General features: G+C 41.8%; 1 protein-coding gene across 5 annotated transcripts in view; it reads left to right on the top strand.

Moving 5' to 3' along the window:
- The window catches only part of LOC132396489 (nipped-B-like protein), a 531,210-nt gene that overhangs the window by 371,584 nt on the left and 132,886 nt on the right, over positions 1-26,740 (top strand). For all 5 annotated transcript variants that reach the window (XM_059974034.1, XM_059974035.1, XM_059974036.1 and 2 more), the window contains 5 exons: positions 2,803-2,901; positions 3,600-3,746; positions 7,192-7,326; positions 13,035-13,133; positions 26,446-26,499. In XM_059974034.1, coding sequence (XP_059830017.1) covers positions 2,803-2,901; positions 3,600-3,746; positions 7,192-7,326; positions 13,035-13,133; positions 26,446-26,499 — 534 coding nt within the window. The remainder of the gene's footprint in view (positions 1-2,802; positions 2,902-3,599; positions 3,747-7,191; positions 7,327-13,034; positions 13,134-26,445; positions 26,500-26,740) is intronic.

Raw genomic sequence — 26,740 nt, forward strand, 5'->3', positions numbered from 1 at the left:
ACGCTTTTATCAGAGCATATAGAATTACAGTACAATAATTCAAATGTGGGGTTCCACACTGCCATAGCGTAGGCCCCATTTGGTTGTAAAATATATTTAATCAAAGACTGCTTTCCATACTTTGTTTTCTATACTTTCATAGCCTATTAATAATCATAATAATTTTCCAAGTCTTCCACATCTGAACTTTCTACACTCTCTGAGGTGGATTCCTGATTCTCACAGTCTGCCAGTCTACACATGTCAGTACACCTGAGGCCATTTGCAACACACATACATCTTGGGAGTGAACATTTCATGTGCTTTCTGGCCTTCCATGCAGTGCACCACCAACTGTTCAGCTTCCTCTTCTTTCTCCATTTTCCATCCTCTGCCGACAGGGCTTGGCACTTATGGGTCCTTCTCCAAACATCTCCATATACCAACATGGTAGTTGGCTCGCTGTGCATGTTTTGTTAAGCAGTCCTTGCATGGTGGGAGTTGATTACTTTCGATTTCACCATTTTGGGTACAGGAAAGGCGATACCTGAGCTCATTGACCTTGGTGGTCGATGCTTTTTTGGCATACAGGAGACATGTAAATGCCTCCAGTTTGTCCAGCAGTTCTGGGGAGAGTTCCTATTCCTCCACCTCTAAGAATGTGTCCTGAGTTTCCCCTTTGCTGGTCAGACGTTTTAGGGCACTTATCTTCCCTTTGCCTGCAAAAGTGCTTACAGTGTCACATCCTGTATATGTGTGCAACCCAAAGAGAGCCCTACAAACCTCTATGCCAACAGTGGCAGCAACCTTCCTGATGTCTACAAGCCTTGTAAGGGTTCTATTGCCACACTTCTGGAACAATGGGGCTTCAATCTTGTCACAAAATGCTGAAGTCTTGACAAAATGCTGTGTCTTCTGAGCAAATCACTACAGATTGGTATCCCTCTCTTGTGGCATAGGTAGCATGGAGAAGTAGGTGGCCATCTGCTTTTTGTTGACACTGAAGAGCAGACACCTCACTGTCTTGAGATGTGATTCTGTAACATTTGTCATTCACAGTTGCATACAGAATCTTCTCCTGTAGCTTTACTCTGTAATCCGCCTTCCTCCATTCATGGACTATGAAGCTAATGAGACTACTTTTGTTACTGACTTTGGTCAGGAAGCTCCTCCATTGCCGCACCATCTGCGAGCCTGTGATACCTTGCAATTTATGACCAGTCTCTCCACCCCGTAGAGATCTTTAACTGTTCTTGATAGAGTTCTCCTTGTATGTGTTGAACATCTGTTCTGCTACTCTGACAGCCTTCCCTCAGAGCCATACCCAGAACTGTTGTGACAACATCTCTGAAAGTAACTTGATCACTTTTCATTCTTTGGACCAAGTTAATTCCATCAACCACTGTAGCAGAGTTTCCTGGGAGTTGCTCTTTTACTGCTACATTTTTCTGCAAGGTTGTGGCTAAAGTAGCTTTATTTGTCTTTCTCAGCAATCCTTCTGGTGTGGACAGGGCCCAGGGCAGTGATCCAAGGGGATGAGAAAGGATATCCTCCACACGTAGACTGCGTCCAAACAAAGACCTGTCTGCTTTCAAGATGATCGCTCTTCCATTTGATTTCACTTCTCTCTTCTTACACATGTCACTGAATGTTTTCAGCTTGTTGGTTTTCATTGGGTCATGGAGTTTCTTTGCTGGTGGGTCTTCCTCTAGTCATTCATTCTTGAAGGTTGCATAGTATTGCTCACCAATCTCATATGCCTTCATCAGGCCAGAGGCAATGTCGGGGGCTGCCTTTGCCGTAGAGATGCAAATGAGGTCCCGCTTCTCTGCAAATGGATTGACCCAGTCACATATGAGGCTAACCACTGCTGAAACTGCTTCTTCATCTTTCTAGATTCTTGGCCGCTGTAGCTCTGCATAACAAAGCTCTGATTTGTTGCCTTGCACCATCTCCCTTAACTGTCCCAGGAATGCAATGCGGTGCTCAGCTGTTATGTAGCTCCAGCATTCAGGCTGAACCGTGATGTGCCTCCAGAAGTCTGTGTGTCTTTGTTCACTGTGGCTTCAATAGCCTGGTCCACAGGGATCTGCCCAAAGGGGTTGTTACTTGACAGCTGCACTGAGAATTGGCCTGTCTTGAAGGCCTCATATACAGAGGGATTCTTCTGTGGGAGGTTCATCATCTGAGCAAAGTAAGGGGACAGGTACCTGGCATAATTCATCTTAGCATAGGCAAAGCACCATGGGATCATGGTTCTTACAGCATGGAAGTGCAACTCCAAGTCTCCCTCACGAGAGGGCGCAGAAGCCCAAGTACTACATTCTCTACCATGTCAATGTATGATATCCAGAATGCGGAAAGGTATATGGATGGTAGGGGTATGGAGGGCAATGGTCCTGGTGCAGGTCGATGGGAGTAGCCTGGACTAGATGGACCAAGGGGCCTGTTTCTGCACTGTACTTTACTATGATTTTATGATATCCTTTGACAGCATGTTCGCCTGTCCTGCAAGACCCCACTCACTGGTTAATACTGAAACAAATTATTCAGAACTTAATGCATTACTCTATATACAGCCTATCTAGAGTTTTATAAACCTGCAACATAACTTACTTTCTCTTGAACTCATTGCCTCAGCTGATAATGGCAAAAATGCTATACACCTTCATTTCCTCCCTATCAAACTATCCTACCAAGTTCAGGGAGCTAAAATCTCTCTGTATATCAACACCATTAAGGGGCCTGCCATTAACAGTGTATCCAATAAGCTACTGAAATTTTCTTGTACTGTGTAATGGATGTGATCTTTTTCATTTCTAGATTCTACGTGTTTTAGGAGAAAGTGCGATTGCTGTACGAACAAAGGCCATGAAATGTCTATCTGAGGTTGTTGCTGTGGATCCTAGCATACTTGCAAGGGTAATGATTTTTATTTCTTTATGATATTTTTCATTTCCCTCTATAGAAATGTGTTTCCCCATCACCTTCAGGGTCTAGTTTTCAGGCTATTATTTCACTGATACATTTTCAAAGACAGTTTGTCATTGTGCGATCTTGGAATTTGTAAAGCTTGACTTGAGAGATGATCTCTGAGGGCTTCCAGTGTCGGAGAATTCCATGCATCAAATGGAAATGAATGCTGAGTCTGTTTCTCTTGCCATGTACTCTGTCACACCCATCCATGTCCCAACTCTTACCCCATAGCCTTCTACTCCTGGGCAGTTCAAGTGCCCATCTAAACAGCTCTTAAATGATGTGTAAGTAAATACTGCTCCCACCACTCTCTCCAGATACTTTGCATTCTTGCAGTTTAAAAAGAACCATATAATGGTCTGTGTCCTAACCTCATTAGTGTTCTCAAAATGCATCACCTCTCTTTTATCCAGATTAAATTTCATCTGGCATTTCTCAGTCCATGTCACCAACATATATCAATATCCTGTGGCATAGGACCACTCTCCATCCGTAAACAACCTCACCAACCTGAGTGTGTTTTGTGAACTTGCTCATCACACCACATACAAATCATTCACATGTTTTTAAAACAATTATGTTACATTGTTTATTCTTGGCACTTTGCTGCTGAATCTTATGGCTGTTGTCTGTTTTATTTACAGTTGGATATGCAGCGTGGTGTTCATGGGCGCCTGATGGACAACTCCACGAGTGTGCGTGAAGCAGCTGTGGAATTACTGGGTCGCTTTGTGCTGAGTCGTCCTCAGCTTACAGAGCAGTATTATGACATGTTAATTGAGAGGATATTGGTACGTCCATTTCTTGACTGGTACAGAAGGCCCAGTCTCACCCAGTAACATAGGCTATCAATGTCATGAGTTGGGGAGTACAGCTGAATAGACCAAGTGCACTTGACTTGTGTGAAATTGCCTGACCTGTGTTAGACATCCAAGTCCTCAGAAGATTATTCAGCACCTTTTGGTCATTGTTCAAGGGATAACGTTTTGTTTGATTATCGCTTCACTGATGTGGCTGGTGTATTCCCAGCACTTGCAAGATATTTTGTTTAAATATTTAAACTTCTGCAACTGAAGAGTCCATTCAGAATGTGACAGTCTATGAAATTGTGAGAACAGATGACATTTTCAAGCAGAGTGGAAGATCATTCAACCTACTATGGCATGCTGACCAGAAATTGATTTAAAGTTAATACTATTCAGTTAGAAGCTTCATCTTTTATTTAATCATGATATGTGAGCTTTGCTGACAGTACTTTTGTTTGAGAGTGAGACTAGGTAAATCAGAGGCACCATGGAATGTGTGTTTATGCATCCAAGAGGCTGTGAACTGTAGAAGTGCACTGTTTCTGCTTTCCATACTTGTGAAACAAAGCTGCTTTTTGTATAGCAATGTCGAAGTGTACAATGTCAACCTGTGTGTAGGTTTCCCCAGTTGTTGTTCACAGTCAGACTTCATATAACTTTCCAACTTTCATATAATTTTCCAGCACACAACTTCAGTCCATCATCTTTGTTTGAATCTTTGAATGAGCGCTGCCTTTGGTTCCAGTAAGTCCATCGATCGGGAGCTGCACATAGGGGCAGAATTAGGCCACTCAGTCCATTGAATATGCTCCACCATTCCATCTGATTTATTATCCCTCTCAAACCCATTCTCTTGCCTTTTTCCCGTAACCTTTGACACCTTCTGACTAAACAAGAACCTATATTTATGATATTTACGCTGTGTTTCTCAAATTAATGGACAGATCTTATAGCTCAGGCCTTTTACTGTGTCTTGGCTTAATGTTAAGAGCAATGTCAAAAGTGAAAAATATATAGGCACTGGACCAGAACTGAAATATTAACCCAGGTCTTCGCTCACCTTCTTTGGTGATTAGAGAACTGTAGAATGATAATCATGGAATAGTTACATTGTTGAAAAGGCTCATTTAACCAGTCCAGCTGATTACTTTTGGATACTTGTCCATCTTCACTTTGCAATTAAATCTGCCTTGTATATTAAAACTGAAAATCAAAGAAAAATTGATGTGCTGGAAATCTGAAATAATAGCAGAAGATGCTGGTAAAACTCAGAAGGCCAGGCAGCACCTGTGGAAAGAGAAACAAGTTAACTTTCTTTTTCAACTGATGCTGTCTGATTTACTGAATGTGTGCGGCATTTCCTATGTTTGTGCTTCAATTTTTACCTCAGAACTGCATTCCAGACATAACCATTTGCCATATTTGAATAAAATCTCTCATCAAATCACTTTTTGTTCTTTTGCCAGCCACCTTAACTCTGTCTCCTGTTAGTCACAAAGAGATGCAGCACGGAAACAGGCACTTTGGTCCTCCAAGTACGTACTGACCATCAATCACCCATTTATCAGAATTAGAATCTGATTTATTATCACTGACATATGAAGTGAAATTTGTTGTTTTACAGTCGCAGTACAGGGCAAAGACATAAAAATCATAAATTATAAACATCAAAGATGTAAAATAATCACTTTTTTATTCTCCCATCAATTTTTTTTCTCCCCTACCCCCCCCCACTGCCACACCACATGAAAACCCAGCCCCAAGATTTTACTACTCAGCCACTTACTAGGGGCAACTTAGCATGGCCAACTAAACTACCAGTGCGCACCTTGGAACGTGGAAAGAAATTAGAGCACCATGGGTGTGTGAACTGGCAACTATTTTTCTTTCCACATTTGCTTCTTGACCTGCTAAGTGTTTCCAGCATTTTCTGTTTTTCGTTTCAGATTTCTGCAGTTTCTTTGACTCCATTATGATATAGTTATCCCTGTAAATCTCAACATGACACTTACATTAAAAATGTGCCATAAATTCAGCCTCGTAAGTAATGCCTACATCCAGGGGCAAATAATTTTCTGAAATCTTTGCCCTTTGCATCATTAATCCATGGTATCATTTAAACAAAATCCTTTAAAATCTTTTACAAACCTCCACTAAATTTTCCTTTTAACTATCTGTGCTCTGAAGAATACAATTTATAATTCTCCTGTTTCTTTTATAATTAAAGTTACAGGGTTATGGTGATTGATAAAAGAACTACTGGAGAAATTATATTTTGTTTTACACAAGAGGTTATTGCAGTGTCTAGATAGTATGCTGTGATTAAGGCAGAAGGGATTCAAGGCATACTAGATGCAAAATTGACTTAAAGATTGGAGGCAAAGTGTGGTACTGGAAGGATACTGCAATGATTGGTGCCAGAACTTTTATTTGTAAAATGTAATACTTGGATGAGAATGTGGCTGTGGACGTAAAAATTGATGAAGATGGCATGAAAGGTTGTCTTAAGATTACAGAAGAAATAGATCAGCGGAAAAGTTAGGCAGAGAGGTGACAGATCAAATTTAATGCAGGCAGTTGTGAGATAATGCTCTTTGGGAAGTCAAATTTTAGTGAGACATATAGCACTCTCCTTAGAAGATTGATGTACAGAGGTACCTTGAGTGAAACTTTATAGCTTGCTGAAAGCGAGAACATGAGTGCATAGAGTAGTGAGGATCCTCATGGGTCAAGGCATGGAATGAAGGGATATTGACCATGTGTAGAATAATGGAATTAGTTTAAATTGGCATAATAGTACAAACATCATGGGTCAAAAGGCTTTTTCCTGTGCTGTGCTGTACTGTCCTGTGTTCTGTGAGTATTGTGTATATTTCCAGTCACCATCACACAAGAAGGATGTGATGGTAATAAAGAGAGTGAGAGGAGATTCACCAGATGCTGCCTAGATTGCAGGGCATTGTTTTAAGGAGAGATAGGATAGGCTGTGTATGTTCTCATTGAAATGTTGAAGACTGAGGGATAAACTTATGAGGACCATAGGTTGGATAGATATAAGGAATGAGGCCCTAGGTTTATGTTCTCGTTGGAATGTTGATGGTTGAGCGATGAACTTAAAAAGGCCAGAGGGATGATGGTTAGTCGCTTTCCCAGGTAGGTAAGTCCATAAATAGAGGCCTTAGGTTTAAGATGAGAGAAATTCCATTGTAGATCTGTCAGAGAGTCACCACAGACAAGATGGGACATATTCTGTGTTACACCTCTGTACTTGTTTTGGGTTTGTTTGTTTCAGAATGAAAGAGAGCTATGCCAGAATCCCTATGTTTATTAAAAGAAGTGATTTTAACGAGATCCATTACTTGAAATCTACACTGCTCTTGCCTTGCATTCTGAGAGCTCTCTTCTTCCTTTAACAAGTAATCTCTTGCAGGACACTGGTATCAGTGTGAGGAAGAGAGTGATCAAGATTCTGCGTGACATCTGTATTGAACAGCCAACCTTCTCCAAAGTGACGGAGATGTGCGTGAGAATGATTCGCAGAGTCAATGATGAAGAGGGCATTAAGGTAAAATTGCACAGCTCATCTGTGGAAAATGCTACCATGCTTTCTAAAGAAGGAACTTAAATTAGTATAAACATTTAAAAAGCTGCATTCTACAGAAGTATCTTGTAATTGACCTCAGACTAACCTAGGCTGAGGTTGGTGTGGTGGCTTTTTATTGACAGTGTGGTTGTTGTGTGCAAAGTTTGCAAGAATTGGAGAAGCATTGAGAGTTTGACTTCAGTGCAGTAACTGAGTGTTTATGGTTAATGTGAGACAGGAATTTTGCTGATTTTGGGAGCAGAGGGCACTGTCAGATTGATGGTGAGAGTGTGGAGAATTAAGGGGTTGGAGTGTGCAAAGTTGGTGTTGGTATACAGAGTTGCAGGATGTCAAGAATTTGGAGATATTTCAGGAGGTGCGGAAATAGAGTTTGAGACCAGTGCAGTTGGGGGGGGGGGGGCAAAAATGTGAAAAGTCTTGGGTTAATGAACTGGTTTAAGAATATGGAGAGTATAGAGTTAGCAGATAGGACAAAGGATGTGGAATTAATTTGGTGATGGCGTTTGTGAATAGTTGTGGGGTATGGAGTGTTTGGGGTTCTGTAAACAAGTGAAGTTGGGCATTATTTTCTAATACAGTGAGCCAGACAGGACCCAGATGGTAAGTTATTTCCTTCCCTGAAGGAATTTTGTGAACTTTTTATTTTAATAGTATACAATCATCTTGGTTAATTTCAAATTTACAGTGGTGGGGTTTGAATCTAAGACCTCTGGTTTGCTGATTCCTCAGCTTGGGGATCTGGAATACTTCAACAGTGAGTGAAAATGTTAATAATAATATAGACAGTTCCCTTCACTATTATGACTTGTATGTTGCTGCTATTTGCTAAACATGCCGTGGAAGTGAAATAGATTTGCATATGGTAGAAACATAGAAAACTTACAGCACAATACAGGCCCTTCGACACACAAAGCTGTGCCAAACCTGTCCTTACCTGAGAAATAACCTAGGGTTACCCATAGCCCTCTGTTTTTCTGAGCTCCATATTCCTGTCCAGGAGTCTTTTAAAAGACCCTATCGTATGTGCCTCCACCACCATCGCCAGCATCCCATTCCACACACTCACCGCATTCTGTGTAAAAGAACTTACCCCTGATATCTCCTTTGTACCTACTTCCGAGCACCATAAAGCTGTGTCCTCGCATGCTAGCCATTTCAGCCCTGAGAAAAAGCCTCTGACTATCCACACAATCAATGCCTCTCATTATCTTGTACACCTCTATCAGGACACCTCTCATCCTCTGTCGCTCCAAGGAAAAAAGGCCGAGTGCACTCAGCCTATTCTCATAAGACATGTTCCCCAATCCAGGCAACATCCTTGTAAATCTCCTCTTTACCCTTTCTATGATTTCCACATCCTTCCTTTAGTGAGGCAACCAGAACTGAGCACAGTACTCCAAATGGAGTCTGACCAGGGTCCTATATAGTTGCAACATTACCTCTCAGCTCCTAAACTCAATCCCGTAATTCATGAAGGCCAATGCACCATATGCATTCTTAACCACAGAGTCGACCTGTGTAGCAGCCTTGAGTGTCCTATGGACTTGGACCCCAAGATCCTTCCAATCCTCCATACTGCCAAGAGTCTTACCATTAATACTATATTCTGTCATCATATTTGACCTACCAAAATGAACCACCTCACACTTATCTGGGTTGAACTCTATCTGCTACTTCTCAGTCCATTTTTGCATCCTATCAATGTCCCACTGTAACCTCTGACAGTCCTCCACACTATCCACAACACCTCCAACCTTTGTGTCATCAGCAAATTTACTAACCCATCCCTTCACTTCTTCATCCAGGTCATTTATAAAAATCACAAAGAGTAGGGATCCCAGAACAGATCCCTGAGGCACACCACTGGTGACCAACCTCCATGCAGAATATGACCCGTCTACAACCACTCTTTGCCTTCTGTGGGCAAGCCTGTTCTGGATCCACAAAGCAATATCCCCTTTGATCCCATGCCTCCTTACTTTCTCAATAAGCCTTGCTGAAATCCATGTACACCACATCTACTGGTCTACCATCATCAATGTGTTTAGTCATATCCTCAGAAAATTCAAACAGGCTCACAAGACGTGGCCTGCCTTTCACAAAGCCATGCTGACTATTCCTTATCATATTATGCCTCTCCAAATGTTCATAAATCCTGCCTGTCAGGATCTTCTCCATCAACTTACCAACCACTGAAGTAAGACTCACTGGTCTAAAATTTCCTGGGCTGTCTTTACTCCCTTTCTTGAATAATGGCACTTATCCAATGCTACATGCTCAAGCTTTTCAGTCTGCTGTAAGTCATCCCTACTATCACCAAGATCCTTTTCAGTTGTGAATACTGAAGCAAAGTACTGATTAAGTACCTCTGCTATCTCCTCCAGTTTCATTCACACTTTTCCACTGTCACATTTGATTGGTCCTATCCTCTCATGTCTTATCCTCTTGCTCTTAAGATACTTGTAGAATGCCTTGGGGTTTTCCTAAATCCTGTCTGCCAAGACCTTCTCATGGACCCCTCTGGCTTTCCTAATTTCTTTCTTGAGCTTCTTCCTGCTAGTCTTATAATCTTATAGCTCACTATCATTACCTAACTTTTTGAACCTTTCGTAAGCTCTTTTCTTCTTGACTAGATTTACAACAGCCTTGGTATACCATGGTTCCTGTACCCTACCATCCTTTCCCTGTCTCATTTCTTCTGTACATTTCCCTGAGAACATCTGTTTCCAATTAATTTTAGACAATGCATGGCTTAAGAAAGTGTGCAGTTGGAAAATTGTATACTGATAACAAAAAAGGGGTATTCACCTCATTGTGCTGTACTGACTCTTCGAAAAACCTATTGAAATCCATCATGACTCTATATTAAAATTGACTATTTTCACAATACTCCCAGGAAATGCATAAGGATTTTTTTATTACTAGCCCAGATTTCCTGTCGTTATATTCCTCGTGTTGCTGACTAAGCCAGAATTTATTGCACATCCGTAATTTTTCCTTGAATGGGGTGATAGCTGTTTTCTTAAACATTTTGAGTCTATGTGAAGATATTCCCAGTTTTGATGGAACCTTGTGATGATGAAGAGATGATCATAAATTTCCATATCTGTCCAGTAAACCAGGAACTTGGTGCCTGGCTTGATCTTGAAATGTTCTTTTCCTCAGTGAGCTTAAAGTCTGTGCTGTCACACTGGAAGTAGTGGTGCATATCCTCATGGCAATCTGCCTTTGCTGTATAATGTCTCTCGAGATCAGGGAAATTGATGGGGTCTTGTAGGCCTGTATGCCAGAGCATTTTTTTACAGTGGGACCAGTTTGGTAGAGGACCTTTCAGTCATAGACCACATCCATACTGACATTTTGTTCATTTACATTATCCCATTTGCCCATATTAAGTCCATAACCCTCTATGCATTGTGTATTTACGTAGCTGTCTAATTGTCTTCTAAAGATAGCGATTATACCTGATTCCACCACCTTTCTCACCCAACCTTACTGGAAAAAGCCAGCTGCATTTACCCTATCTATAACACTAAAAATATTACATACCTCTATCAAATCTCCCACACTCCTGTGAATAAAATCTTAACCTATTCAACCTATCCCAATAACTTAGGACTTTTAAGTCCTGGCAACATCCTTGTAAATATTCTCTGTACCTCAGCATTAGACAAGGTCCTGCATGGGAGTTTGATCAAGAAGGTTTAGTTATTTGGCATTGGATTTGACATTGGCTTCATGGAAGAAACCAGAGATTGATAGTAGCGAGTTGCCTCTGAGTGGAGACCCGTTACTTGTGGTGTGCTGCGGGGATCAGTGTTGAGTCCATTGTTGTTTGTCATCTATATCAATGATTTGGATGATAATGTTGTAAACTAGATCAGTAAATTTCCAGATGACAGCAAAATTGGGGGCATTGTGGATAACGAGGAAGGCTATCTTAACACAGCAGAATCTGGACCAGCTGGAAGAATGCCAGATGGAATTCATTGCAGACAAGTGTGTAGTGTTGCACTTTGGGAGGACAAACCAGGGTATGGCTTACACAGAGAATGGTAGGGTACTGAGGTGTGTTGTAGAACAGTGGGATCTAGAAATAAAGATCCATAACTCCTTGAAAGTAACCTCTCAGGTAGATAGGGTAGTAAAAAGAGCTTTGGGTGCATTGACCTTCATTAATCAAATTATTGAGTACAAAAGTTGGGATATTATGCTGAAGTTGTATAAAACGTTGGTGAGGCCTATTTTGGAGTATTGTGTACATTATGTCACCCTTCTACAGGAAAAATGGCATTAAGGTTGAAAGAGTACAGAAAAAAATTACAAGGATGTTGCTAGGACTTAAGGACCTAAGTTATAGGGAAAGGTTAAATAGGTTAGGATTTTATTCACAGGAGTGTGGGAGATTTGATAGAGGTATGTAATAATATCAGTGGTATAGATAGGGTAAATGCAGCTGGCTTTTTTCACTGAGATTTCACTGAGACTAGAACTAGAGGTCATGGGTTAACAGTGAAGAGAAACATGAGGGGTACCTTCTTCACAGAGGATGGTGTGAAGTGAGATGTGATGTGAAATGAGCTGCCAGTGCCATTGGTGAATGCAGGATTGATTTCAACTTTTGAGAGAAATTTGGATAACTACATGGATGGGAGGGGTATGGGGGCATAGGTCAATGGGACTAGGCAGAAGGGCCTGTTTCTGTTCTGCAGTGCTCTGACTATTAAGTACATTTTTGCACCAACTGCACTATGTTCATCATCCTCTGCACCCTAAGAAATTAATGAGATTAATCTGACACCAGCAAGAGAAAATCTGCAGATGCTGGAAATCCAAGCAACACACATGAAATGCTGGAGGAACTCAGTCGGCCAATCAGCAGCTATGGAAAAGAATATGGTCGCCATTTTGGGCCAAGATCCTTTACCAGGACTGCAGAGAGAAAGATGATGAGTTGAGCTAGGGTGGGGGGGGAGAAACACCAGGTGATAGGTGCAACTGGGGGGGGGGGGGGGGGCGGTGAAGTAAAAGACCTGGGAAGTTGATTGTTGAAAGAGATATAGGGCTGGAGAAAGGGAAATCTGATAGGAAAGGACAGAAGTCCTTGGGAGGAGGGCACCAGAGGGAGGTGATGGGCAGGTAAAGAGGTAGGAGAGGAAAGGAAAGGGAATGGGGAATGGTGAGAGGAGGGGGCATTACTGGAAGTTCGAGAAATTATGTTTATGCCATCAGGTTGGAGACTATCCAGAAGGAATATAAGGTGTTGCTCCTCTGACCTGAGTGTGGACTCAGCAGAGGAGGCCATGGACTGACATGTTGGAATGGCAATGGGAAGTAGAATTGAAATGACTGGCCGCTGGGAGATCCTGCTTCTTCTGGCCGATGGATCATGGGTGCTCAACGAAGCGGTCTCCCAATCTGCGTTGGGTCTCACCTGATAAACAGGAGGCCACACTGGAAGCCCAAATACAATAGATGACCCCAGCAGACTCACAGCTGAAGTGTTGCCTCCATCGCTGCTACTAGGTTCCCCATTTCCAGTTTATCCAGTGTGTGAATAAAAGGTAGTGAGAGACATAAGCTGTTCTAATTTTGTGCTTGCTGATAGCAGTGGCCAGATGAACTTTATTAAGTAGATGGCAATATAACTTGAGTTTGTCCCTCTGCAGAAACTGGTCAATGAAACATTCCAGAAACTCTGGTTCACTCCAACACCTTCTCACGATGCTGAAGGAATGACTCGGAAAATCTTAAATGTCACAGATGTGGTAAGTAAAAGCCTGCTTTCTCTCCCTGTGTAATGTGCTTTGCATTATGGTAAAACATTTCTGGAAACAGTTACTGCAAATCTTGACAATAAGTATTTCTGTCTCAGTTCTGTTGGTGGGGGGGGGGGGGGGGGCAGCCTACCTGGGGGAAAGCAGCAGTGGCCGTGCCTCCGGCTCAGAGTCCAGCCCTGTAGCTCAGAAGGGTAGGGAAAGGAAGAGGAAGGCAGCAGTAATTGGGGACTCGATAGTTAGGGGGTCAGATAGGCGATTCTGTGGACGCAGTCAGGAGACCTGGATGGTAGTTTGCCTCTGTGGTGCCAGGGTCCGGGATGTTTCTGATCGCGTCCAAGATATCCTGAAGTGGGAGGGTAAGGAGCCAGAGGTCAATAGACAATAGGTGCAGAAGTAGACCATTCGGCCCCTCGAGTCTGTACCGCCATTCTGAGATCATGGCTGATCATTCACTATCGATACCCAGTCCCTGCCTTGTCCCCATATCCCTTGATTCCCCTATCCATCAGTTATCTATCCAGCTCCTTCTTGAAAGCATCCAGAAAATTGGCCTCCACCGTCTTCCGAGGCAGTGCATTCCACACCTCCACAACTCTCTGGGAGAAGAAGCTCTTCCTCAACTCTGTTTTAAATAACTGACCTCTTATTCTCAATCCTATCAAATCCTTTAATTATCTTAAACGTTTCAATCAGATTCCCTCTCAATCTCCTCAATTCCAGCGTGTACAAGCCCAATCTCTCCAATCTCTCTGCGTAAGACAGCCCTGCCATACCAGGAATCAACCTAGTGAATCTACGCTGCACTTCCTCAATTGCCAGAATGTCCTTCCTTAAACCTGGAGACCAAAACTGTACACAATATTCGTGGTACATTTAGGTACCAATGACATAAGAAAAGGGAAGAGATCCTGAAAGGAATATAGAGGGATTTAGAAACAGAAAGGAAGCGAGTTGAGAAGAAGGACTGTAAAGGTAGTAATCTCGGGATTACTGCCTGTGCTACGCGACAGTGAGAGTAGGAATGGAATGAGGTGGAGGATAAATGCGTGGCTGTGGGATTGGAGCAGGGGGCAGGGATTTAGGTTTCTGGATCATTGGGACCTCTTGTGACCTGTACAAAAAGGACGAGTTGCACTTGAATCCTAGGGGGACCAATATCCTGGCGGGGAGATTTGCGAAGGCAACTGGGGAGAATTTAAATTACAATGGTTGGGGGGGGGGTGGAAATCAAATTGAAGAGACTAGGGAAGAGGAGGTTAGTTCACAAATAGAGAAAGCTAGTAGACAGTGTGTGAGCGAGGATAGGCAGGTGATAGAGAAGGGGAGCGCTCAGACCGAAGATGTAGGGGAGAAGGAATAAAAAGATAGTAAAGTTGTTTGCACTGTTAGGGATATACAGTAAGAGGTGAAAAATTTCTTAAATGCATCTATTTTAATGCTAGGAGCATTGTAAGAAAGGTGGATAAGCTTAGATCATGGATTGATACCTGGAAATATGATGTAGCTATTAGTGAAACATGGTTGCAGGAAAGGTGTGATTGGCAACTAAATATTCCTGGATTTCATTGCTTCAGTGTGATAGAATCGGAGGGGCAAGAGGGGGAGATGTTGCTCTGCTTGTCAGAGAAAATATTACAGTGGTGCTTTGGCAGGATAAATTAGAGGGCTTGTCTAGAGAAACTATTTGGGTGGAATTGAGGAAAGGGAAAGGTGGAGTAACATTTATAAGGGTGTATTATAGACAACCTAATGGGGAGCGAGAATTGGAGGAGCAAATTTGTAAGGAGATAGCAGATATTTGTAGTATGCACAAGTTTGTGATTGTGGGACATTTTAATTTTCCACACATAGACTGGGATGCCCATCCTGTAAAAGGGCTGGATGGTTTGGAGGTTGTACAATGTGTACAGGATAGTTTTTTGCAGCAATACATAGAGGTACCAACCAGAGAAAGGGCAGTGTTGGATCTCCTGTTAGGGAATGAGATAGGTCAGGTGACGGAGGTATGTGTTGGGGAGCACTTCGGGTCCAGTGATCACAATGCCATTAGTTTCAATACAATTATGAAGAAGGATATGTCTGGACCCAGGGTTGAGATTTTTGATTGGAGAAAGGCTAACTTTGAGGAGATGTGAAAGGATTTAGAAGGGGTGGGTTGGAACAATTTGTTTTATGGGAAGGATGTAATAGAGAAATGGAGGACATTTAAAGGTGAAATTTTGAGGGTACAGAATCTTTATGTTCCTGTTAGGTTGAAAGGAAAGGTTAAAACTGGTGTGGGAGAAGTGAGTTTTGCTTCTTGGGACACTGGCACCAGTACTGGGACAGGAGAGAACTGTTCCGGAGGGACGGGCTTCACATGAACCGGGCTGGGGTTAGTGTCCTGGCGAATCATATAACTAGGGCTGCAGAGAGGTCTTTAAACTAACTAGTGGGGGGGAGGATTCTAGAGAGCAAATAATTAAAAAGACAATGGAGACGGTAATGGATGTAGGTAAAAGTGGAGGAATGAAAAGACAGAGTGTGTCAGGAGGGGAAAGAATGTACAGAGATAAGCGTAAAGTTGTACAAAAGGAAAAGGTAGGAAATAAGTGTCAAACATATTTGAAAGTCCTTTATTTGAATGCACGTAGTATTAGGAATAAAATTGATGAGTTGACGGTACAAAAATTACGTATGGTTATGATATTGTGGTAATTACGGAAACATGGCTGCAGGTTGACCAGGACTGGGAATTAAACATACAAGGGTATTCGACAATTAGGAGAGACAGGCAAGAAGGAAAAGGAGGTGGGGTGGCTATGTTAATAAAGCAAGAAATCACTGCAATAAAGCAAAATGATATTGGTTCAAAGGATCAGGATAACGAAACAATTTGGGTAGAAATAAGAAATAGTAAAGGGAAAAAAGCAGTGGTGGGAGTAGTCTATAGGCCTCCAAACAGCTGTAACTCAGTTGGTCGGAGCATAAATCAGGAAATAGTTGGGGCTTGTAATAAGGGAACAGCTATAATTATGGGGGATTTTAACTTTCATATTGACTGGACTAATCAAGTTGGACACGGCAGCCTTGAAGAAGAGTTTATTGAGAGTATTTGGGATGGGTTCCTTGAACAATACGTTACTGAGCCAACAAGGGGGCAAGCAGTCTTAGATCTGGTCCTATGTAATGAGACAGGACTAATAAAAAATGTCCTAGTAAAGGATCCCCTTGGAATGAGTGACCATAACATGGTTGAATTCCATATTCAATTAGAGGATGAGAGGGTTGGATCTCAAACAAGCGTACTGAGCTTAAATAAAGGAGACTATGATGGTATGAGAGCAGAATTGCTTAAGATGGATTGGGAAAATAGATTAAAGGGTAGATCGGTACTTGATCAGTGGTGTATATTTAAGAAGTTATTTTACAACTATCAAGAAAAATATATTCCACTGAAGAAAAAAGGGTGTAAAAGAAAAAATAGTTATCCGTGGCTAAGTAAAGAAATAAAGCAAAGTATACGACTAAAAAGAAAGTTATATAAGGTAACTAAATCTAGTGGGAAGATTGAAGATCGAGAAGCTTTTAAAGATCAGCAGCAAATAACAAAAAGATTGATTAAGAAGGGGAAGATAGATTATGAAAGTAAATTGGCAAAAAACATAAAAGCAGATAGTAAGAGTTTTTATAGTTACATAAAAAGAAAAAGGGTGGCTAAAGTAAATGTTGGTCCCCTAGAAGATGAGACCGGGAAATTAATGGTAGGGGACATGGAGATGGCGGAAACGCTGAACAAGTATTTTGTATCAGTTTTTACAGTAGAGGACACTCAAAATATCCCAACACTGGATAAACAGGGGGCTCTAGGGGGAGAGAAGCTAACTACGATTCAAATCACCAAGGAAATGGTACTTGTTAAATTAATGGGACTGAAGGTGGATAAATACCCTGGACCGGATGGCTTGCATCCTAGGGTCTTAAGGGAAGTGGCGGTCGGGATTGTGGATGCATTAGTGATAATTTTTCAAAACTCGCTGGACTTGGCAATGGTCCCAGCAGATTGGAAAAATGCTAATGTAACTCCTTTATTTAAAAAGGGCAATAGACAGAAGGCTGGGAATTATAGGCCAGTTAGCCTAACATCTGTGGTTGGCAAAATGTTGGAATCGATAATTAAGGAAACAGTAACAGGGCATTTGGATAAACATAACTTAATAGGACAAAGTCAGCATGGCTTTACAAAAGGGAAGTCATGTTTGACAAATTTGTTGGAGTTCTTTGAGGACATAACATATAGGGTCGATAAAGGGGAACCAGTGGATGTGGTGTATTGGGACTTCCAAAAGGCATTTGACATGGTGCCACACCAAAGATTATTACTTAAAGTAAAAAAATATGGGATTGGGGATAATATTCTTGCATGGGTGGAGGGTTGGCTTTCTAATAGAAAACAGAAAGTTAGGATAAATGGTTTATTCTCAGACTGGCAGTTGGTGACTAGTGGTGTTCCGCAGGGGTCGGTGTTGGGACCCCAACTCTTTACAATCTCTATTAATGATTTGGAGAAAGGGACTAAGTGCAACGTATCGAAGTTCGCTGATAACACAAAGATGGGAGGGAGTGTAATGAGTGCGGAGGACATTGAAACCCTGCAGGGGGACATAGATAGGCTGAGTGATTGGGCAGACATTTGGCAGATGAAATATAATACTGACAAGTGTGAGGTCTTGCACTTTGGCAGGAAAAATAATAGAGCAAGTTGTTATCTAAATGGAGAGAAACTGGAAAGTGCTTCTGTGCAAAGGGATCTGGGGGTCCTGGTGCAGGAAACACAAAAAGTTAGTATGCAAGTGCAGCAGGTGGTCAAGAAGGCCAATGGAATGCTGGCTTTTATTGCTAGGGGGATGGAGTATAAGAACAGGGAGGTCTTACTGCAGTTGTACCGGGTATTGGTGAGACTACACCTGGAGTACTGCGTGCAGTTCTGGTGTCCATACTTAAGAAAGGACATACTGGCTCTCGAGGCAGTGCAGAGAAGGTTCACTAGGTTAATTCCAGGGATGGGTGGGTTGATGTATGGTGAGAGGTTGAGTAGATTGGGACTCTACTCATTGGAGTTCCAAAAAATGAGAGGCGATCTTATTGAAACATATAAGATTGTGAAGGGGCTTGATCGGGTGGATGCGGGGAGAATGTTCCCAGTGATGGGTGAAACTAGGACTAGGGGGCATAATCTTAAAATAAGGGGATGCCATTCCAGGACTGAGATGAGGAGAAATTTCTTCACTCAGAGGGTAGTGGGGCTGTGGAATTTACTGCCCCAGAGAGCTGTGGAAGCTACTACACTCAATAAATTCAATACAGAGATAGACATTTTCCTGGATAAAAATGGCATTAGAGGATACGGTGAGCGAGCAGGTAAGTGGACATGAGGCTAGGTTTAGATCAGCCATGTGATCTCCTGGACCAGTTTTTGAAAGCCTGGATGGGTCGGAGAGGAATTTTCCAGATTTTTCCTCCTCAATTGGCAAATCGGTTTTTATTTTCCTCGGGTGATCACATGGGTTTGGGTGGGATGAATAATAAAATAAAATGGGCGGCATGGTGCCCTGTTGGTTGACACTGTTGCCTTGTGGGATTCGGTGAAAACTAGAGTTAAGATTGGATCAGCCATGATCTTGTTGAATGGCGGAGCAGGCTTGAGGGGCCAATTGGCCTACTCCTGCTCCTATCTCTTATGTTCTTATGTAAAAGTTTGAGAGAGCCATGGTTTTCAAGGAATATTGGAAACTTGGTTCAGAAAAAGAGAAATATCTGCATTAAATATAGGCAGCATGGAGTAAATGAGGTGCTCGAGGAATATAAAGAATGTAAAAAGAATCTTAAGAAAGAAATTAGAAAAGCTAAAAGAAGATGTGAGGTTGCTTTGGCAAGTAAGGTGAAAATAAATCCAAAGGATTTCTACAGTTATATTAACAGCCAAAGGATAGTGAGGGATAAAATTGGTCCCTTAGAGAATCAGAGTGGACAGCTAAGTGTGGAACCAAAAGAGCTGGGGGAGATATTGAACTATTTTTTTTCTTCAGTATTCACTAAAGAGAAGGATATTGAATTGTGTAAGGTAAGGGAAACAATCAGGTAGTTATGGAAACTATGATGATTAAAGAGGAGGAAGTACTGGCGCTTATAAAGAATATAAAAGTGGATAAGTCTCTGGGTCCTGACAGGATATTCCCAAGGACCTTGAGGGAAGTTAGTGCAGAAATAGCAGGGGGTCTGACAGAAATATTTCAAATGTCATTAGAAACGGGGATGGTGTCGGAGGATTGGCATATTGCTCAAGTGGTTCCATTGATTAAAAAGGGTTCTAAAAGTAAACCTAGCAATTATCGGCCTTTAAGTTTGACGTCAGTGGTGGGTAAATTAATGGAAAGTATTCTTAGAGATGGTATATATAATTAGCTGGATAGACAGGGTCTGATAAGGAACAGTCAACATGGATTTGTACGTAGAAGGTCATGTTTGACAAATCTTATTGAATTTTTTAAAGAGGTTACGAGGAAAGTTGATGAGGGTAAAGCAGTGGATATTGTCTATATGAACTTCAGTAAGGCCTTTGACAAGGTTCCACACGGAAGGTTAGTTAGAAAGGTTCATTCGTTAGGTATTAATATTAATGAAATGAAATAATATTGAAGTAATAGAATAGATTCAACAGTGGCTGGATGGGAGATGCCAGAGAGTAGTGGTGGATAATTGTTTGTCATGTGCATTAATGATCTGGATGATGGGGTGGTAAATTGGATTAGTAAGTATGCAGATGACACTAAGATAGATAGCGTTATAGATAATGAAGTAGGTTTTCAAAGCTTGCAGAGAGATTTAGGCCAGTTAGAAGAGTGGGTTTAAAGATGGCAGATGGAGTTTAATGCTGTTAAGTGTGAGGTGCTACATTTTGGTAGGAATAATCCAAGTAGGACATACATGGTAAATGGTAGGGCATTGAAGAATGCAGTATAACAGTGTGATCTAGGAATAATGATGCATAGTTCCCTGAAGGTGGAATCTCATGTGGATAGGGTGGTGAAGAAAGCTTTTGGTATGCTGGCCTTTATAAAGCAGAGCATTGAGTATAGGAGTTGGATGTAATGTTAAAATTGTACAAGGCATTGGTGAGGCCAAATTTGGAGTATTGTGTACAGTTCTGGTCACTGAATTATAGGAAAGTTGTCAACAAAATAGAGTACGGAGATTTACTGGAATGTTCCCTGGATTTCAGCACCTAAGTTACAGAGAAAGGTTGAACAAGTTAGATCTTTATTCTTTGGAGCATAGAAGGTTGGGGGGGACTTGATAGAGGTATTTAAAATTATGAGGGGGATAGATAGAGTTGACGTGGATAGGTTTTTTCCATTGAGAGTAGGGGAGATTCAAATGAGAACATGAGTTGAGAGTTAGGAGGCAGAAGTTTAGGGGTAACACGAGGGGGAACTTTACTCAGTGAGTAGTAGCTGTGTGGAACAAGCTTCCAGTAGAAGTGGTGGAGGCAGGTTCGATATTGTTATTTTAAAAAAAAATTGGATAGGTATGTGGACAGGAAAGTAATGGAGGGTTATGGGCTGAGTGCAGGTTGGTGGGACTAGGTGAAAGTAAGCATTTGGCACGGACTAGAAGGGCCGAGGTGGCCTATTTCCGTGCTGTAATTGTTCTATGGTTATAAATCAACGGAATGAATTGTCCTAGAGAAACAGATTCTGAGCAGGTTGAGTATTCGTTACCTCCAACCTGTTCTGTAATTGAAATTAATAATGGACATGTAGTGGACAGTGAGGAAAGCTATCATAGTATGCAAAGTTATTTCAACCAGCTGTAAAAATGGGCTGAAAAATGGCAGATGGAACTTAATGCTGACATGTGTGAGGTGCTGCATTTGGTAAAGACAAATCACAGGTATGCATGTTTCAGGGCATGGTGGGGCATTGAGGTGTATAGGTGTATACAAAGAGACCTGGAATTGGTCCACAGTAGATGGCATCTCATTGACTCTTCATTCACCAGTGGAATATCTGGACAGCAAAGATGCATGCATCAGGATAGTCTTTTATCAACTGCAGCTCAGCATTCAGTACCATCAACCCCTCAAAACTAATCAACAAGAACTTGGCCTCAGTACCTCCTTCTGCAGTGGATCCTCAAGTTCCTCACTTACAGACCCCAGTCAGTTCAGATTGGCAGCAGCATCTCTACAATCTCCATTAACACAGGTGCACCACAAGGTTGTGTGACTGAGCACAGCTCCAATGCCATATTCATGTTTGCTGACACCACCACTGTCATGGGCCAAATCAAAGGTGGTGATAAAGCAGCATATAGGAGGGAGATTGAAAATCTGGCTCAGTGGTAACACAGCAACAACCTCTTACTCAACGTCAGCACAACCAAGGTGCTAATTATTGACTACAGGAGGAGGGAACCGGTGTTTCATGAGCCAAAACCCTTCAGAGGATCACACATGGAGAGGGTCAGCAACTTTAAATTCCTTATTGTTATCATTTCAGAGGACCTGTAATGATTTCCAATTACAAAGGAAGTACGACAGTACTGCTACTTTCTTGAGAGTTTGCAAAGATTCAACATAGAACCATACCATAGAACATTACAGCACAGAAGCAGGCCTTTTGGCCTTTTTTCTGCCTAGTCCCACTGACCTGCACCTGGACCATATCCCTCCATACACCTCTTATCCATGTACCTGTCCAAGTTTTTCTTAAATGTTAAAAGTGAGCCCACATTTACCACTTCATCTGGCAGCTCATTCCACATTCCCACCACTCTCTGTGTGAAGAAGCTCCCCCAATGTTCCATTTAAACTTTCACCCTTAACCCATGTCCTCTGGTTTTTTTTCTCCCCTAGCTTCAGTGGAATAAGCCTGCTTGCATTCACTCTATCTATACCCATCATAATTTTATATACCTCTGTCAAATCTCCCCTCATTCTTCTATGCCTCAGGGAATAAAGTACTAACCTATTCAACCTTTCTCCGTAACTCAGTTTCTCAAGTCCCGGCAACATCCTTGTAAACCTTCTCTGCACTCTTTTAACCTTATTAATATCCTTCCTGTAATTTGGAGACCAAAACTGCACACAATACTCCAAATTCGGCCGCACTCATGCCTTGTAGAACCTCACCATAACATTCCAACTCTTATACTCAATAACACACACAAAATGCTTGGTGGAACACAGCAGGCCAGGCAGCATCAATAAGGAGATGCTGCCTGGCCTGCTGTGTTCCACCAGCATTTTGTGTGTGTTGTTTGAATTTCCAGCATCTGCAGATTTCCTTGTGTTTGCTCTTATACTCAATACTTTGATTTATAAAGGCCAACATACCAAAAAGCTCTCATTATGACCCTATTTACTTGTGATGCCACTTTTAGGGAATTCTGTATCTGTATTCCCAGATCCCTCTGTTCTACTGCACTCCTCAATGTCCTACCGTTTACCTTGTATGTTCTACCTTGGTTTGTCCTTCCAAAGTGCAATACCTCACACTTGTCTGCATTAAACTCCCATCTGCCATTTTTCGGCCCATTTTTCCAACTGATCCAAATCCCTCTGATTATTGAGACCTTCATGTTCTTTGCAGTTCCTAACTTGTTGAAGTAGTGAAACTGCTTCATTTTCAGAATTGGCTGTTGCTGGAATATACAAGTCTGAATGCTTGAAACCACAGTGAGCAAAACAATTCTGAATTGTCTTGCTGCTTATTTCACACCAAATGTCAGTGACAAAATAGCATTGATTTTTGAGCAGAAGTGCACACAAGTGCAGACACCAACAGAATCAACAAACTCATTCGTAAGGCCAGTGATGTTGTTGGGGTGGAACTGGACTCTCTGACTGTGGTGTCTGAAAAGAGGATGCTGTCCAAGTTGCATGCCATCTTGGACAATGTCTCCCATCCACTCCATAATGTACTGGTTAGGCACAGGAGTACATTCAGCCAGAGACTCATTCCACTGAGATGCAACACTGAGCGTCATAGGAAGTCATTCCTACCTGTGGCCATCAAACTTACAACTCCTTCCTCGGAGTGTCAGACACTCTGAACCAATAGGCTGGTCCTGGACTTATTTCTATTTGGCATGATTAACTTATTATTGTTTAATTATTTATGGTTTTATATTGCTATATTTCTACACTATTCTTGGTTGGTGCGGCTGTAACGAAACCCAATTTCCCTCGGGATTGATAAAGTATGTCTGTCTGTCTGTTTAGAATCTTCATTCTGAGCACAATGTAGTGTCTAATGACCACACAAGCAGCCCTAGGGTACATTAACGCACAAATTTTTGAAAGTGGCAGGAATTGTGGTTTCCATGGAAATTCATGGAGCCTTTAGCTTTAGTGATAGAGATAATGAATAAAAGAAATGCTGGTTACCCTCCCACTGGAATATGGCATTCATTTCTGGAAAAGTGACAAAAGGGACTGGCAACACACTTCAGGAAGTCACAGAGAGAGCTTGAGGGATATTTGTAGGAATAAACCCAGAGTTGAAGTGAAGTGCAGGATTCACAAGACAAAGGAGTGGAAGTATACTATTCAGCCCATCGAGTCTGCTCCGCCACTCCACCATGAGCTAAACTATTCTCCCATCTGGTTCCAATTTCCAGCTTTTTCCCCATATCTCTTGATACTCCGACTAATTAGATACCTATCAATCTCCTTAAACACCCTCAATGATGGGGCCTCCACAGCTGTATATAGCAACGAATTCCATAAATCCACGACCCTCTGGCTAAAAAAATTTCTCCTCATCTCTGTTTTAAATGGGTACCCTCTAATTCTAAGACTGTGGCCTCTTGTTCTGGACTCACCCACCAAGGGAAGCAGCCTTTCCATATCTACTCTGTCCATCCCCTTTAACATCTGAAATGTTTCTGTGAGATCCCCTCTGATTCTTCTATACTCTAATGAATACAGTCTAAGAGCGCGACAAATGCTCCTCATATGTTAGCCCCTGCATTTTAGGAATCATCCTCATAAATCTTCTCTGAACTCTCTCTAACATCATTACATCCCTTCTATTCTGCCATTTCTTTACCCACTCTCCTAAACTGAACAAGTCTCCCTGCAACCTTTCTGTTTCTTCAACATTTCCTGCTCCTCCACCTATCTTGGTGTCATCCACAAACTTAGCCACAAAACCATAATCTAAATCATCGATATACAGTGTAAAAAGAAGCAGCCCCAACACCAACCCCTGCAGAACACCACTAGTAACCGGCAACCAACCAGGATAGAATCCCTTTATTCCCACCCTTTGCTTTCTGCCTATCAGCCAATGCTCTACCGATTCCAATATCTTTCCGGTAATTCCATGGGCTCTCACCTTATTAAGCAGCCTCTTATGCAGCACCTTATCAAAGGCCTTTTGAAAATCCAAATACACAACATCCATGGTCTCTCCGTTGTCAATCTTATTTGAGATTACCTCAAAAAAAATGTGGGATGGTTCACCTTGGAGTAGTGATATTCTCAGATTTATGAGAGGGGTTTGAATCAGAATGGTGGTTAAGGAAACATGCTTAAGGCATTTGGCAAAGAACCTAGAATTGAAAATGATGTATTATTGTCACAAGTACCAAGATGAAATGCTTTTCTTTGGTGCCACATAGACAGGACATTCCATACATAAATTCATCCAGTTGGTAAAAAAAGGAAAACAGTGCAGAATAGTGTTACAGTTGGAGAGAAAGTACTGCGCAGTCAGACAAATAAAATACAGTAGCGACAGTGAGGTTGATTGGGAGGTTAAAAGTTCATCTCATATAAGATTTCTGTTCAAAAGTCAGGTAACAGAAGAATGCAAGCTGTTCTTAAACCTGCTGATACATACTCTCAAACTCTTGTATCTTCTCCCCAACAGGAGAGAAGAGAGAATGACCAGGGTTCTTGATTGTGTTGACTGCTTTCCTGAAGCAGCAAGAAATGTAGAGAGAGTCAATTGAGGGGAGGCTTGCAATGATAGTTTTAGTCGATAGTCAGGTTAAATAAACCTCAGATAAGAATATGAAATTGTACAATGCTCTAGCGAAAGAAGGTAATGGATCCAAATAGAACATACAGAGTAAATAGTAGGGCATTGAGGAATGCAGAGAGAACAGAGAGATCTAGGAATAACTCTGCATAGTTCCCTGAAAGTGGAGTCACATGTAGATAGGGTGGTGAAGAGGGCTTTTGGAACGCTGGCCTTTATAAATCAAAGCATTGAGTATAGACGTTGGGATGTAATGCTAAAGTTGTACAAGGCATTGGTAAGGCCAAATTTGGAATATTGTGTGCAGTTCTGGTCACCGAATTATAGGAAAGATATCAATAAATTAGAGAGAGTGCAGAGACGATTTACTAGGATGTTACCTGGGTTTCAGCAATTAAGTTACAGAGAAAGGTTGAACAAGTTAGGTCTCTATTCATTGGAGCGTAGAAGGTTGAGGGGGGATTTGATCGAGGTATTTAAAATTTTGAGAGGGATAGATAGAGTTGACGTGAACAGGCTGTTTCCATTGAGAGTAGGGGAGATTCAAACTAGAGGACATGATTTGAGAGTTAGGGGGCAGAAGTTTAAGGGAAACACGAGGGGGTATTTCTTTACTCAAAGAGTGATAGCTGTGTGGAACGAGCTTCCTTTGGAAGTAGTAGAGGCCAGTTCAGTTGTGTCATTTAAGGTAAAATTGGATAGGTATATGGACAGGAAAGGAGTGGAGGGTTATGGGCTGAGTGCGGGTAGGTGGGACTAGGTGAGATTAAGGGTTCGGCACGGACTAGGAGGGCCAAGATGGCCTGTTTCCGTGCTGTGATTGTTATATGGTTATATGGTTATCTTATTGGATAATACTGTCAAGAAGCAGTACAGGAATTATGGACTAACTGGCCCTGTATATAACCCACACAAAATGCTGGTGGAACACAGCAGGCCAGGCAGCATCTGTAAGGAGAAGCACTGTCAACGTTTCGAGCTGAGACCCTTCGTCAGGACCCTGACGAAGATGAATGGTCGCAGCCCGAAACGTCAACAGTGCTTCGCCTTACAGATGCTGCCTGGCCTGCTGTGTTCCACCAGCATTTTGTGTGTGTTGTTTGAATTTTCAGCATCTGCAGATTTCCTTGTGTTGGCCCTGTATATAACCTGGATAATAGACTGATTCCTACCTAAAATGTCAGTAGTTGGAGCTAAAGATTTTGTGTAGTTGCTGATGGCTTCTTCCTTTTGGTGCTTCTGTTCATGCTTATCTTTTGCTTATTTTGCAGGTTGCTGCTTGCAGGGATACTGGATATGATTGGTTTGAGCAGCTTCTTCAGAATGTAAGTACAATGTAGCCTCTGGTCACCTTTGCCTGAACATATAACTTCACCTCCTGAAGCAGTGCATTAAATGGATAGTTAAACACCTCATAACTTGCTAGGTAGGGCCTTAGCAGAGAATACTCCCTCACGAGGAGAATTTAATTGGAAGAGTTTGTGAGAGCTTTCTCATGTGACAGAATAAAATTCACTGTAACTAAGGTGGGCTGGATGTGAATTGGAAGTTGTGTCAAGAAATTAC

The sequence above is a fragment of the Hypanus sabinus genome, chromosome 7, assembly GCF_030144855.1.
Source record: "Hypanus sabinus isolate sHypSab1 chromosome 7, sHypSab1.hap1, whole genome shotgun sequence".
NCBI lineage: Eukaryota > Metazoa > Chordata > Chondrichthyes > Myliobatiformes > Dasyatidae > Hypanus > Hypanus sabinus.